We start from the raw sequence: 16,537 nt of genomic DNA, 5'->3' as shown, positions 1-16,537 counted from the left end.
TAAAAATTCTAGGAACATGGAGATTCGTTATTTAAACTTGTATGAAAGTCGTTTGTATTCAGTCCTGTTGTATTTCGATTACAATGTCTTGTAACTATATGTTTTGATACCTACTTATTAGGGGGGGGAACGCGTCACAACTTTCACATATATAAAGATACCGATAAAGAAAATTAACAATGATAATATTAATAAGAAAAAAAGGAAGACACTGGCTGATATTTATCGGTACATAATGTCGTTAGTGAGATGAAATATTTAATCTCGTTCTTAAACCAAACAAATGTACGTGGAGCACATCGGGATCCATCCAAATCCTTTCTTATTAGTAATTCATTTTACTTATGCAAAGCATTGTTTTTTGTCAATAGAAAAAAATTCATTGAAAAGGAGGTACTTCAGGGGTACCTTAATCCATAAATACAACCGACCCAAAAAACGGAGATCGAGTTTGGAATTGATTACCTAAAGAAGTGAACAAAGAAAAAAGAGTCAAAAGAAATTAACAAACAAAAATACACCAATCGTCTCATATCCAAATCAAAGTGGCCGATAGAAATACGAGTCCCATAAAGCTATCACTATGTTAACCGTTAAACCCAACATGCTAGTGTTTGACTCTGCCCAAAAATATGCTTGAATCTTAATATCTCGAATTATACATTCCAAATTTCTCCTTTTGTGATTGAAAGTTCTAGAATTCATTTCTTTCCAAGTGCACCACCATATTGCAACCGGTAAGTTGTTCAATATATATCAAATCTTTCATCACCCCAATCATGACTCCAGCTTTTATAGTCGCGGAAATATTACTATCATAACTCCAATTAAGGTTGCATCGTTCGACAAAATAATCCTAAATTCTCTTTATTCGCTAACAATCATAGAATAAATGAGCACTTGTTTCATTATAGGGTGTGCCGGTTTTGTGACCTATGCCAAGCCTAGTTAGCAATTCGCCGAATCATTCCCGAATTTTTAAGTATCGTTCGTTGGCGAACCAAACGGGCTCCAATTGAAACTACGAACCAAGTTCGCGTGTTTTGTGAGATTCACGAATTATTCGCGTTTTTAGCGAACCGAACTCGAATCGGCCGTAGTGATTCGGCCCACTATTACCGAGCAACAGCTAATGCGCTTACTTCTTTCAAGGCCCAAACCCTCATTTCATGAGTTCTGGCCCAAACCCTCATTTCATGCGTTCTTACCGAGCAACAGCTAATGGGCTTACTTCTTTCAAGGCCCAAACCCTCATTTCATGCGTTCTGGCCCAAACCCTCATTTCATGCGTTCTTCTGTGATTTGCAAAAACATTTTCACAAAGAGTTTCGAACTACCAACCTATGACTCGTTAGACTAGCTCAAGGTTTGCAAAACAGGTCGCGACTCAGGTCACGACTACTGAGCGTGACCGTTATAACGTGTTTTGACGGGTGTGAACACGTTTCAGGCAAAAATCGCATTATTTAGGAAAAAAACGTGTTTTTTTTAGTTATTTTAAAATAACGGGCGTTATAACGGTTAAATAGAAAATGAAAAAGAATTATGGTCTGAAATTCCTATCTAATGGTTACAACGTGCGTGAAAACAGTTATAACGGGTCTAATAACGTTGTTATAACGTCTTCTATATATTATTCTTTTATTTTTAAAATATTAGTTGTAATTTTTTAATCTTTAATTTAAAATATAAAGAATTGTAAGAAAATATTTTTATATTCTTTTTTATTAAAAAACGGTTATAACTGACGTGAAAACGGGAAAAATTGTCTAAAAAACTTACGTTAAAATGTTATTTAGATGGAAAAAACGTAAAATTCAATTTTAGAAAAACGGTTATAACGTGTATGAAAACGGAAAAACGGTCCTAAAAAACTGCAGTTATTTCCTATTTAACAGCATTATATAGGCACAGGATTCGGGGACCCTCACGGCCACGATATATGGGTGTGACCGTTTTAACAGGTGTTTTTTTTGGAAAAAAATGGGTGTTTTTCAAACCTTGGACTAGCTGCACTCTACTGAACCAGCGTTTTTTTTGTTGATAGTTGAACATATATTTAGTATATATCCATTATTTATTACACAAATCAAGCCCCCCACATAATTTCTTAATATTCAATCATTTTTTTTATATAATATGCTGAATTTTATATCCCAAACTCACATCTTCAAAACGAATGATACACGTACGTATGCTGCTCCGGATTACTGCCGAATCACGAACCGTGAATCGGATTGTTGACCAAATTTAACTTTTACAAATCCGAATAATACTCGTACGTTTGTCGTTCCGTACGTATGCCGACTTCCAAATTGCTAACTAGGATGCCAACCATTATGGTCGTATGTTTTGCTTGGTTATAGCTTAAGTATAGTAAAATCCAACTATTATACGGCATTGCTTGGTTTTAGTGTGGCGATTTCGTTTCGCTTCGCGAAAGAGGGGAACAGATTTGTTCTTTCTTATAAGCGAAGCAATGGTTTGAAAATTTGCTTTATGGAAACTCAGTTACCTTTTTTGGGTCAATACAGAAATTAAGTATTCGTTGAATTTTCAAAGGATACCCAGTACGCCGCTATTTAGGCCTGTCAATGGAAGAATATCCGTCGGATATTTAGAAATTCGATATCCCACATGTTAAGCACTACCGGATATTCGATATCCGATAATATCCTATAGGATATCAAAATCAGATATCGATTCCGATAGGCTAAGTTGTCGGATATCCGATAATATCCGGTTATAACAAAAAAGCTTAAAAACCCTTGTAAAACATTTTCATAATTGACACTTATGGGATATTTATCCGACAATATCCAATACTAGACTCGAAATTAGGATAAATTACAAATAAGTTCCTATACTATCGGATATTAACATTTCTGATGGGGTCTAATCCGTTTCTGATATGTTAAGGAAGAAATATCCGATCCGATATCCGATAAAACGGATAAAATCCTATAGGATCTCGAATACTCGGAAACGGATACCGGATATCGAACAAATATTGACAGGCCTACCGCTACTCTTTTACTCTAGTATTTCTATTTTTTAACTCTTTTTATTTACTAAGATATTTTTTTTTACTATTATATCTCCATTTTTTCCTCTTATTCAAAGGATACCCAGTACCCCGCTACACTTTTACTCTAGTATTTCTCCCTTTTAACTCTTTTTAATTTATTAAGATTCTTTTTTTCCTATTACATCTCCATTTTTTTCCTCTTATTTACTAAGATTATCTTTTTTCCTATTATATCTCAATTTTCCCCCTCTTAAACAGTTTTTATCTAAATCCAGCGAAATAATATTTGGAGAAAAAAAAAACGAAACTGCCTTTCCTATGGCACTGACACTAAGTTTCCATTTATCTAAATCCAATGAAATAAAATTTGGTAAGAAAAACTATGACACTGACGCTATGACACTGACACTGAATTTCCGTCTCTATTAGCTAAGTTTGACCTATAGTTTCATTCTTATTTTACTTGGCTACATTAAGCTCGAAATTGTCTTACCGCAACAGTTGGCCTTAGGAAAGAGAAGAACTAGCTAGTATTAGTGAAACAGTGGTTAAACGAACCGGGGGAAAAAAACTAAAACAAACCCGCTTTTCTTTTTTTTTATGGTTAGACGTACAGGATTGGTTCATGAGAGGCTGCTTTTTCTTTTTTTTTTTATGGTTTTTCTCTGGGTTGATTGAGATTTTTTGTTAGTGAAAAATAAACTAAACTTGTCACAATCATTCACGGTCGACGGGACGGGAGTCCATCACTATCCAGCATTTATGCATAATACTGTACTGAAACTTGGCCTAGATTTATGCGGCCAAAGAAATAAATAACCCAGCTAAAAAGTCTTTCATACAGCGACATACCATGTGCTTGCTAAAAGAACAATCCAAATGCCTGCAAATTATACGGTGGAGTAACCCAAGAAAGAACCATCAATTATCGCTTCAAAGTTGAATAGAGCTTTGTCGGCTAATGTTCCTGAGTCTTAGACTCTAGAGTCTATTTTAAGTTTGATTTGCTCTAAAAAAATCCAGAATGTGCACGTACAACTAGTTGTATTATACTGGTATGTACTACAGCTAGCTTATACGTACACCGATACTCCATATTGTACACCCTTCATTTTCTTCCTCCGGCCAGCTTCGTGCTGCTTGATTGTTGCCAGTTTAGGATGAAGCCGTGTGAACCAAGGGTGCGCAGCATTATCCAATTTCTTAAAGTACTCGTAATATTGTGAAAATGTGAGGGCTAACTTTGACGTTCCTACCAAACAACTCACTCTTTCTAGAAGAGACCTTCTAGAAGAGATTTTTGGGTCCATCTAAGAAAAAGTGACAAAGCTGTCATTAAACAAAGTTAAAACGGGAATAACTGATTCAGAGTACGATCGGAGTGGCTGGCTATAGATGTCGTAATCAATGTAGTTAATATCGGATATCGGTTCATCTCGGCCGGGACCGATACACTGGTATGATTTTATATCAGGGATATTATCGTTGAAATATCGGTTCTAGATTTAGAGATTATAATTTTATATTAAACATTTTCTCCACACATTTTCGGATAAGATATAATAGATAACATCAATTTTATCAAAAATACAAAAAAATAACTTTAGTAACTTGTTTCCGGTACGGGCGATATTGACTACATTGGTGATAATGTAGTAAGTTGGTTTAACTGGCGATTCAGAATTTTCCACGTCGTAGTTTCTCGTCCGTTGCATTGCATGATTAATCACAATTTGGATCGATGGACGTTTCCACATTTTCATCCCTGGGTTGAAAATGCATATGTCATTTTTATCATGTGGGTTTGTGGGTCCACTTTTCGTAGAACCATGTATTTACTTTACTACTAGTAATAACTAACAATGTTAGGTCTAAGGTACAGTATTGTTTAATAATCCGTGACATCAAAGTAAGGTTGAAGGGAGTACTTAATGTCAATGGTCGCCTTTTGTACAATGAAATAAATTGAGTTCCCAAAATAAGGCAACAAGGGACGCGTATGCTATAGCATTGCGTACCATAACACATGCTTGTCTATATCATACAACCTCGAATCTGTGGGGAGCGATAGAGACTAAACCGTTGACGATTAAAACTCGATCGCTAGCAGTTTTGTCTATGCTGCTTGGTAGGTATTCCATTTCTAACGGTTATTTCTTTATCGCTATAAATATGTGAAATTCAAATACAAAATTTATCCCAAAATTTTCACATAACTTTATATCTTCTCCCAAAAGAATTCAAATGGCACTATTTGAAAGCCAACTTGATTTCGCAAACCCAACTTGATTTTTCAGGAGTGGTGCCTGAAACCGTTGTTAGCAAGATATGTGACAATTAGAAAGAAATAGGTAGAAAGAAAAGAAAACTACGAGCTGCAGCTAAAAAAAGGAAAATGAGAGTTCAAGGTAAGGAAAATTTGAAGGCAACGAAGAAGATGAACAAAGGAAAGTCCGTTCATGAGCGCATTAATTGGAAGTTATGTGAAATGAAGAAGATAAACAAGATAAAGAATATTGGTCCTAATTTTTATTTTTAAAGTGTTTATTTTAAATTATAATTGTCTAGTTTAGATCTTACTATCTAAATTTATGAAAGGCGCAATATAAATTAATTCGAAATTAGATTTATGAACAAGAAGTGTAGTTAAACATTAGAAGTTATTTTTAATTTATCATTTAACATAATGATATCTTAAAATTATACTTAACTTAACTTATTTAACTTAACTAAATACATACAACTTACTTAACTTAATTAAGTGCATCATATTTGAACAACACTTTCAAGATTTGATAACATCTTTCGTATTGAAAATCTTTCCGTTTCTGTTGCGCCATTCCGCCCGACACTTTTGCTCCACATCAATTTCTTTTTCACCATTTTTTTGGTTTCGATTGTTTAGCATAAGCAAGGCAACAAACAAGTTTACATCCTTATTGATTAGTCGGAAGAGACCACACAACTGATTTGCATCTCGATTATTGAGGTTCAATGTTTCTTCTTGAAATCTCTGAAATATATTTTCCCCAAAAGTGATTTGTTGCTGTTGTTGTTGTGCATTATTGATATTATCCACTGTATAAAAACATAAAATTCTTGTTGTTGATACATGAAAATAATTACTCCTTAGCAGGACTAGGGAGCCCCTAAAGAGAAGGCTAACCCAAGATGAGGCATAGGGGACTTTGGAACTAGAGCCCAAACCCATTAGTAAATGTCCAGATAGGAGAAGGTTGTATTAGGAGGAGTGGCATTAGTAGTAATTAAGGAGGTTTAAGGACATGTGGCATGATGTCATAAAATGAAGGGTTTTTGGAAAAGTCTATAAAAGGAGATACATAGTACAATGGAAAGGGGGTTCTCTCTCATTCTATTATAGGAAAAGGTGTAGTCATTTTTCTGACTAGGACGTGTAGGACCAAACTCATATTTACCTCTCAACACCTGCAAATGCATTCATCTTCAGCTAAGAAAAATCTACGAGGCCGAACTGCCATATTGAATTTGTATAGTGAAAGTATGATAATTGGAGTTAAAGAATGAAAATTGGAGTGAAGGTGTAAGTTGAACTGAAATTGGAATTGGGTATTTATAGGGTGATTAATTTAACACTGTTGGATGGGATATACTGAGCGATCGAGTCTTCACCACTGGAGGTCTTGACTTGACCACTCGGTGGAATTTTTACCGAGCGATCGACATTGGACTGCTCGGTAGAGACTGGACCTCACCTGGCTAAGTGGCAAATTTACCACTTAGACAGGTCTATTTGCTGGTTTGTCAACTCCATAGTAGGAGCAACACTGTCAAACTGGCCAGTTTGATATGCCCATAGGAAACGGCCTAAGCCATGGATAATCCTAATTATGTAACCCATTTCTCAAGGTTAGTTAGACTCATAAACTTCCCTCGTAGTTTCAAATCATCGTATATATAACTGCTGAAAAGGAGCCAGAAATCCTGTCATTATGGTGGTGTGGGGGGTGGGGTGGGGGGGTGGGGTGGGGGGCAAAACTTATTTAGGATGAGAAAAGATAAGTAAAATTAAGTTTTGGAATCAAATGTTTTGAATTTATTAGGTCGGGAGCCGTCTCAACAGGTTGGGCAACCGCCAACCCTTGTTATAAGTACGCCCCTGTATAATTGCGTGTGCTACATCTCGTATGCCATATTGAACGTTAAGCATTTATTCACTCATGAACTTGTATTTGTAAATTTATAAGCCTTTGACATTTCTAATTTTGTAAGCCATATTCATTTATAATGTATTTGAAATTTTGAATCATATTTTTTCAAGGGACACACTATTTGCATTGTTGTGGTCGAATACTACACTACAACTCAAATGTTGTTACTATAATCTGAAATTTCTTCCAGATCCTAAAACGTAGATCAAATTTTTATTGTGCCTAGGGCTGAACATTATCCGTTAAAACTGGACCGAACCACACCGATTACAGGAAACCCGAACCGAGCCATTTACTAATGGTTGGTTTTGGTTTAAAAAGAGAAAAACCGTCGATTTTGAATTAATGTAAAAATCAAACCAAATACCAATAGTAAAATCGATTAGTTTTGATATAATTAATATCAACCATTAGATCTACCTTAGATAAACTATATTTAATCTTATTTGTAGATTTAAAAATATCAAAGTTTTTATTTAATTTTATATGTGTAATTTTTTGTGTAACTATATTTTAGTCTTTCATTTTTTTGTGTATTTTTTTTATGTCAATTACATGAAACTGACAAAGTAATGGTAAAACATAATATGAATGGTAAAACCGGAGCCCAATAGAAAAACTAGAAACCTAAAACATTGGTTAATGGCACGGATTTGGTTTGGGAAATCAAAAATCGGGAGTAATGATTTCAGTTTTGGTTTGAGCAAAAACCGAACCGAACGGAGCCATATATACCCCTAACTATGCCCTTAAATTTCTCACATGATAAAAATCTATTCGTGTTAAAAAAAATTTAAGTAACCCAAAATTTATCCCATGTCCTAAAATATGCCATATGAACCACATTTGTTTCTTAACCCAAGATGTTTATCATGTCTTGAAATATGTTGCTATACCAAGATCCTTACTGTGATTCAAAAATTATCCAACGACTAGAAATGTGTATTGTGATTGTGACGTGAAATGTTATTCTGCTAAATAAGTTGCTCAGTCTTTACTGCGACGCTTGAGTCTGTATTGTAACTTTATATTTACCATTCTGCTACCTGATTTTAAATTTCTTAGTGACCTAAAGTTTACCTCTTTTGACAAATACAATACATTGAAACCTAAAATCTAATTCATGGCCTTAAATCTACTCCTTACCTCGCATTAACTAAAACCTGCATGGTAATCCTAAATATTTGTTTGCATATGGTTCCAAATTTGATCCAAAAATTTGCTGATAAACTAAACTTTACTCATGGACTGAATAAACTTTTGATTCAAAATCTACCTTGTAATAATAATTTGCACCAAACTGGATTTTCTGTCCTTTTAGCACGAAAATCTTTTTGCGACCTAAAACCATGTATCCACCCTAAATACTCATCCTGACCTAAAATCTATTAGATAGTCTGACTTATACCTGAACTTGCATTGTGATATAAAATTTACCTCGTGATGAAAGACTAATCCAAAATTGGCTATTATAACGTTAATTCTACCCCGTTAATCATGATTATGCATTTAACATGAATTTGATTTATGCCTCAAAATTTGATTACCGAACCAAAATCAGCCTCGTGAACAAAAATTACCCCATGTGAATCAAAATTTGCATTATGAAGTGAAACATATCATCATGAGCCGAAATGTGTCATATGATCCAAATCCGGTTAATGTCATAAAACGCGCACAAATTTCTGGAAACTGGCACTGAGACCCAAAATCATTTATGTGGTCCTAAAATTTGTTATGTGAGCCCAAATTTGTCTTTGTGACCACAGTATGTCATGTGAGTTAATGTTGTTTAGTACCTCCTCGACAAACAATTTGCTTCGTAACTAAAAATTGATTTCTTATATGATTTTGTTTTTGATACTGTTGGAAATATATGTTTTCAGACAAATTTATTTACATTTATTATTCTTTCAAAAATTATTTTAATGTTATTATTAACGTTTTTCTTGAAAAACAAATTTATTTTTGTTATAAATATTACCACTGTTTTATGTTACAAGGTGTTAATGTTAATGGTTCCATTAAACTCTATTGAGGTTTTTGACTATAAAATCAGATTTTAGTAGGAAAATTAAATTGGGAGTTTTCATATATGTTTTTGAGCTTAAGCAGAAAAGAACTCTGAGAGAGAAACAAAAGTGTGGTCATCTTTTGTTTTTTACAGGTATAATTTTGAGCAAGAATAAAAGCGTAAAAGTGTCACATTCTCTCACAGTGCAAGATTGAATCCGAAAGAGATTTTACTCGGTTGCTTAATCCTGGGACGCGACATCATCGGAGAACTGCTTGCACAATCTTGGACAGAGTTGTAGAACGTCTTAAAAGGAGAATGATCTAGTCGTGATTTAGTCATAACATTACTTTATAGGGTTTTTGTGATTATTTTACGGGCTATTTTCAACAATCGTTCCAACAGGTAGGTACCTAAATTAATATGCATTGTGGCCTAAAATTTGCATGTTAACCCAAATCTCACATTACCTATTAACTGAATAAAGATTGTAGTTTAATCATCCATGATAAAGGGCTCGAGTCTTAGTAAAGGTTGGTAAGGTTTAAACTATGCAAATTATCAAATAACTTTGAGTAGTTATTTTGAATTTACCTGCATTTAGCCATCTATTCACTACCTTGATCTCTAGAAAGCTGTTTCGGGATCAGATTTATTTAAGAAGTAATTTTTTCTTTGAAATAAAAAATCTTAATTATCACTATTATTATTTATTTATGATTAAAAAAATGTTGTTATTGAGGGGAAAAAACGGAAAATAAATGGCAAAATAAGGAGAGTACGGTGCCTGGTTGGCTAGGTGTGTATCTTCTCAAATCCATCCACATGTATAAGTTTGCACCGTACTTATACATTTATGCAAAAACATTTATACATTAACGTTGTACATCTATAGCCCTGCCCGAAACTGGAAAGCGGGCCAACGATAAATTAATTGAGCTGACATTGACTATAAAATGTGGTTTTGTGAAACAGAAAAAAAAGGGAAGAAGATTGAGTGCCAAGAGAGCTGAAAATCCTCATCCAAATACGACCTTTTCTTTCTTACTCATTTTGAAAGCACAAAAAACATCAACAATGGAAGTAGAAAGCAGAGTTCAAGCAATAGCTTCATCACTCTCTTCAAAACTTGATACAATACCATCAGAATTCATAAGATCAGAGAAAGAACAACCAGCACTAACAACTTTCAATGGGCCTATTCCTGAAATTCCAACCATTGATCTTAGTGATCCAGATGAAGATAATCTCATCCGTAACATCGCGGATGCTAGTAAGGAATGGGGATTTTTCCAAGTTATCAATCATGATATACCCATGGACGTGATACAAAAGCTGCAAAATGTCGGAAGAGAGTTTTTCGAGTTACCGATCGAAGAAAAAGAGACGTATGCTAGACCTGCTGGAGCTGAAACATTGGAAGGTTATGGGACTAAACTTCAGAAAGAAATTGAAGGCAAAAAAGCTTGGGTTGATTACTTGTTTCATAATGTTTGGCCACCTTCTCGCATTAATTATCGATTCTGGCCCAAGAATCCGCCTTCTTACAGGTAATTAGTGGAGAATATTCCTTAGGAGTGAATATTCCTTGTTTAGCAGTGAATATTTCTTGAAATTTAAGCAGTATTGAAAAATGGTCTCAAAATGTTTTCTTTTTTTTCCAATGCAAATTGTTTAATTTGCAGGGAAGCAAACGAGGAGTATACAAAATGTTTGATGGGCGTGGTGGACAAAATGTTGAGGTGGTTATCACTTGGATTAGGAGTTGAAGGGAATGCCATAAAAGAAGCAGTGGGTGGAGAAGATCTGGAGTATCTTCTCAAAATTAACTATTATCCGCCATGTCCTCGTCCGGATCTAGCACTTGGTGTGGCACCACATACAGACATGTCTGCAGTCACGCTTCTTGTACCAAATGAGGTGCAAGGCCTTCAAGTGTTCAAAGATGATCACTGGTTTGATGCTAAATACATTCCTAATGCTCTCATTGTTCATATTGGTGATCAGATCGAGGTAATCAGTTTGGGGCTTTTTGGGCTCGAATTCCAGAATAGTGGCCAGAGAGCTGTATTTGGTTTCAGACATACTGTTGACCTGCGTTGACTGGATACAGCTCTAGGCAGATTCTTGGGCCAGTTTATCTAGCACGGGTTTTGTCTGTTTGTAGTTATTTCATCGTAGTCTTACTTGTCGCGGTGATTGTGTTGCAGATACTAAGCAACGGAAAGTACAAGAGTGTATTGCATAGAACAACTGCGAACAAAGAGAAGTCAAGGATGTCATGGCCTGTTTTTGTTTCTCCACCAGCTGATAAAGTTATCGGTCCACTACCTCAACTTGTTAATGAAGAAAATCCAGCAAAATTTAAGACCAAGAAGTACAAAGATTATGAATACTGCAAGCTCAACAAGATACCTCAGTAGAGATTATATCGAGTGGCACCAACCATTCAATCACCACTGTCTGTGCTGCTTTTGATGTATTTCCATTTTACCAGTTATTTGTAGTACTCTAGTATTCAAATGCAATGCTTCTCGGAATATGTAGCGCAATAAAGTCGTTCGTTACGACATTTTTTTAGATCTTAATTTGAAACGTCAGTATCCTTTCTAACCGATCAAAAAGTGAACTAGCTGAAGCCGCGACTGACAGAAATAGCTAGTCTTGCAGCTGTGCTCGAGCCAACTAATCCTACGTAGTTTTACCTGGGAAAGCAAGCAACCTATGGTGTGCTAATCTAGCAGCTAGATTAGCAGTCCACGTCAGCTAGGACGACCTCCTAAATCCTATGGGAGTGCTAATCTAGCAGCTATATTAGCACTCAACGTCATCCCGACGTTGTTTGGCTCAGCGCTTTAAATCTCAGTCGTCAAATTAAAAGATAAATCGCCCAGTGCTGAACCATTCAGCGAAAAGGTGTTTTTTTGCGCTGAACCATTCAGCTGCTACTATCTCGCTGTTAGGAGAGAGAACCAGTGTTAACAAATAGACAACACTTTTTTTTTGAACTACAACACTTAACTGCTAATCTAGCTAGGGTTGTTCATGGTCGGTTTCAGCTCGGTTTCCAGCCAAACCAAACCAATACCAATATTATCGGTTTCTAAAAAATCTTACCATAACCGAACCATTAGCCATTGGTTCGGTTTCTTAATGGTTTTAGCCGGTTTCGGTTTGTTCCGCCGGATTAATGAAAAACCGACTGTATGTCAGTTTTCTGAAACTGACAATTCAAATCTTAAAAAAAAAAATAATCACAGTAGAATTTTGACCTACCTGCAGAATGTAATTAACACAAGCATAGTTCATATTTCAAGTTTAGAAGCACAGTTCAAAACATAAACATTACAAATTCAAAAAACATAAACATAAACTCCAAGTTCTGCAAATTGGTCGATGATATCTAGTACTAGGGTTAAGAAAAACGAAGGGTGTAGATTAAATCTTAGGTGTTAATCTAACGGTTGAACATAACCGGTTTTCCATTGGATTTTGGTAATGTAGGTTTTCAATTTATTTTACCATAACCAATCCATTAGTAAATGGTTCGGTTCGGTTTCTTCCTAATTGGTCTGGTTCGGTCCGATTCCGGCGGAAAACCGAAACCATGTTCAACCCTAAATCTAGTAGTTCAATCTAGCCCATAGGACTTAGCCTAAGGCTTAGTCATATGAGTGCTAATGTAGCAGCTAGATTAGCAGTCCACCTCAGCTAGGATTACTTCCTAAGTCCTATGGTGTGCTATCTAGCAGCTAGATTAGCAGCCCATGTCAGCTGGGACCACTGGTCAACGCTATTTGGTTATGCGCAACCAATTTCAGCCGTCATATCAAATTTTGTGATTCATGTGATTTTTGTGATTTTTGTGAGCGCTGAACCATTCAGCGTAAAGGTGATTTTCGTGGCGCTGAACCATTCAACACTTCAATCTCGCTGCTAATTCACCTGCGAGCACATACTTGGAGAAAGAACTAGTGTTAACAAATAGACCACACTTTTTTTGAACTGCAACACTTTTCTGCTAATCTAGCAGCTCAATCTAGTCCATGGGACTTAATCAAAGAGGTTTAAATAAATTGTGCAAGTCGATGCAAAATTTTAGGGAAAATTGCAGTTTCTTAATTGTGTCGGTACAGAAACTAGTTTGAGTTTGAGATCCTTAAATCTTCCCGTGTGCCAACCTGCTTCTTTCTAAAATTTGTCTACTTTTCCTACTTCCCCCACGCAAGGGAGATGTATATCTAACTTTCTTTTCTAGTTTGGTTGTTATAAAAAAATCCAAACTTGCATAAGTTGGGTGTACCTAGCAAAGTTGATGGATATGATCCCTTATCCCCACTCCTCGTGCCTCCAAACTTGCGTAAGTCGGGTCATTATACGTTTGCAGAGGGAGTACTACGATTCCAGATAAACCCTTAATTGTCGATCAAATTTTGTCTGACAAAAATCTAGTGTTTGTTTGCTCATCATCATTTCTGATTATTGGTACAAAATAAACTTTCTTTTTTGTGTACGCGGTTTTAAATTTGATTTTTTTCCAGATTTTCAATCATGGGTGGGGTGTGGCTTGTCATCGTACGTTCGTGAACACTCCGTGCATCTTGCTGTAGTCTGAGTCTACAATGTGTCATGTGTTGCATTGATCATGTCATAATTGCAAACACACCATTTTCTAATTTGCATGCCTAACAATATCAAAGGACGCCAGAGCTTTGAGATTTTATTTCTAAGGTCTTACCATTCATTCAAAAATGGTACCTAGCGTAGCGTAGCGTAGCCAATCCTACGTAGGATTAGGATTAATGTGTATTGGCGTAGGCTCTGGAATGTTATGGATCAAACAGTTCGACATCCTTAAATTAATGGTAGGATTTTTCCACATCAAGTCTAGAATTATAGTGGATAAAACTAATCATTATCTCTTTCCACCTTTTTACTCTCTCTCCAATTTTTTCCTCTCTCCCTTTTTTTCCTCCCTGCATCAGGTTCTCCCTCTTTTTCTTCTCTCTCCATCACATTCTCTCTCAAAAATTAGTAAAATATATAGAGCGCCGAATGGTTCGGCGTTTATGTCACTTTTTGAGCGCCGAACGTTTCAGCGTTTCAATCTCGCTGATAGTTGGACTGCGAGCAGTTGTTAGGTGAGAGAACTATCAACTATCACTGTTAACTTTTTTTCAACACTTTTTTCTTCATTTGCAACACTTTTTGGCCAATCTAATACTCCAATTTAACCCATAGGAATTAGCCTTAGACTAGACTTGGTCAAATTAAAAAATTAACTAAAAATCAAATGGTAGACCTGTATTTAAGGATACGCACCTTTAAAAAATACACTCTTATCTCTTCTCCATTCAAAACCAATCCAATATATTACATCAACTAGTCTATTAACAGGCAACATTTTTCTGATTCAAGATCTCAACAACAACCATGGAGACACAAAGAGTGCAGGCGATAGCAAAGATTAGCGGAGATAATATTCCAGCAGAATTTATAAGATCAGAAACAGAACAACCAGCACTAACAACATTTAAAGGACCTATTCCAGAAATACCAGTGATTGATTTTAGCAATCCAGATGAAAAGAATCTTGTTAGTTTGATTTCTAATGCTAGTCAAGAATGGGGTTTCTTCCAAATTATAAATCATGGTTTGCCGACTGAAGCTACAAAAAACCTGTTGAAAGTTGGTAGGGAGTTTTTCGAATTGCCAGATAAAGAAAAAGAAATTTATGCTAAAGTACCTGGAAGTGATTCTTTAGAAGGCTATGGGACTAAACTTCAGAAAGAAATTCAAGGCAAAAAGGCTTGGGTTGATCACTTGTTTCATTTCATTTGGCCTCCTTCTCGCATCAATTATAAGTTTTGGCCAAAGAATCCACCTTCATACAGGTAATTCTTTTGCTTCGCCACATTTCGCATCTTTTAGTGTCTTATGCGACCTGATATCTAGTATGCAGTTATCCATTAACATGCCTAGCTTTCAGACACAAAGTATATTATCCCATCTCTTTTTCCTAGGGAGCAATTTGGTGCCTAGCTATGTACACGCACGCCTACGCAAAGTTAAAATCCTCCGTATACTCATAACCGGCTTTCGATTTTGGTTTTCATGTAGGGAAGCAAATGAAGAATACGCCAAGTGCATGATCCCCATAGTTAACAAGCTTCTGATGCTGTTGTCTCTTGGATTAGGAGTTGAAAGGCATGTAATAAAAGAAGCAGTGGGTGGAGATAATATGGAATATCTTCTGAAAATAAATTATTATCCACCATGTCCTCGTCCAGATCTAGCACTTGGTGTGCCACCACATACAGACATGTCTGCGGTCACGCTTCTTGTACCCAATGAAGTACAAGGCCTTCAAGTTTTAAAAGATGATCGTTGGATTGATGCCAAGTACATCCCAAATGCTCTAGTTGTTCATATTGGTGATCAAGTCGAGGTAATTTCTCGTTAATTTCGTGTATATTGATAATAACCATATAAAAATTTACTCATAGTCATACTAAATATAAAAATGCTGCAAAATTGGTATGCAGATCTTAAGCAATGGCAAGTACAGGAGTGTGCTTCATAGAACAGCCGTAAACAAGGAGAAGACAAGGATGTCATGGCCGGTTTTTTGTTCTCCACCTGCTGATATGGTTGTTGGTCCACTTCCTCAACTTGTTAGTAAAGAAAACCCAGCAAAATATAAGTCTAAGAAATACAAAGATTACGAGTATTGTAAGCTCCACAAGATTCCTCAATAGGGTTCATTTTGTAACTGGTGATATTTATCTAGCTCAACAAATGGTGTAGATCCCATTTCGGGCTGTCACTGATCGATCTGATTCAGCTTTGCACTCCGCCTTATTGTGTATCTGGAGCTGATTATGGTTCCATTGGGACCTTAGTACCTTTAGATCTAGCAAAATAATAAAAAAAAGAACTCTTTAGCCATAAATGGAGCTCTTTCTTGTATGTTGGGATAATGTGCGGCAATTGATACACACGAAAGATAAAATGTAACACTAAATGCAAAGCTTTAGATCTTTTAACATTGGTTTATTAAGTGTTTAGAGTACATTCAAGAAAATTCTCAATTGTAGACTTGATCAAGACCAAGACACCATGTCTTTGGCGCAACAGCTTTCTATTCTTGTATATGTACACCTTTCATCATCCACCATGTGTACAGAAAGAGACACGTGGAAGGCATGCAAAACAAGATATCAAAACATGATAACAAGCATCTCACCAGAAGATGCCACCGGTCAGCAGATCTGACGGTCAGAAACAGAGGATCACAGAGGTATG

At 35.9% G+C, this 16,537-nt stretch overlaps 2 protein-coding genes across 2 annotated transcripts; both read left to right on the top strand.

Moving 5' to 3' along the window:
- The first annotated feature begins 10,198 nt into the window (after positions 1-10,198).
- LOC113356203 (flavonol synthase/flavanone 3-hydroxylase-like) lies at positions 10,199-11,822 on the top strand. Its single transcript, XM_026599264.1, has 3 exons — positions 10,199-10,782; positions 10,918-11,245; positions 11,443-11,822. Exons 1-3 carry the CDS (start codon positions 10,310-10,312, stop codon positions 11,653-11,655), a joined length of 1,014 nt encoding a protein of 337 aa, XP_026455049.1. The 5' UTR covers positions 10,199-10,309; the 3' UTR covers positions 11,656-11,822.
- A 2,743-nt stretch (positions 11,823-14,565) lies between these two features.
- On the top strand, positions 14,566-16,299 carry LOC113356202 (flavonol synthase/flavanone 3-hydroxylase-like). The gene is made up of 3 exons (XM_026599263.1): positions 14,566-15,126; positions 15,353-15,680; positions 15,778-16,299. The coding sequence occupies exons 1-3, from the start codon at positions 14,666-14,668 to the stop codon at positions 15,988-15,990; spliced, it is 1,002 nt and encodes a 333-aa protein (XP_026455048.1). The 5' UTR covers positions 14,566-14,665; the 3' UTR covers positions 15,991-16,299.
- Positions 16,300-16,537: the final 238 nt, after the last annotated feature.

Source organism: Papaver somniferum, chromosome 3 (assembly GCF_003573695.1).
Source record: "Papaver somniferum cultivar HN1 chromosome 3, ASM357369v1, whole genome shotgun sequence".
Lineage (NCBI taxonomy): Eukaryota > Viridiplantae > Streptophyta > Magnoliopsida > Ranunculales > Papaveraceae > Papaver > Papaver somniferum.
This window is presented reverse-complemented; position numbering and strand designations above follow the sequence as displayed.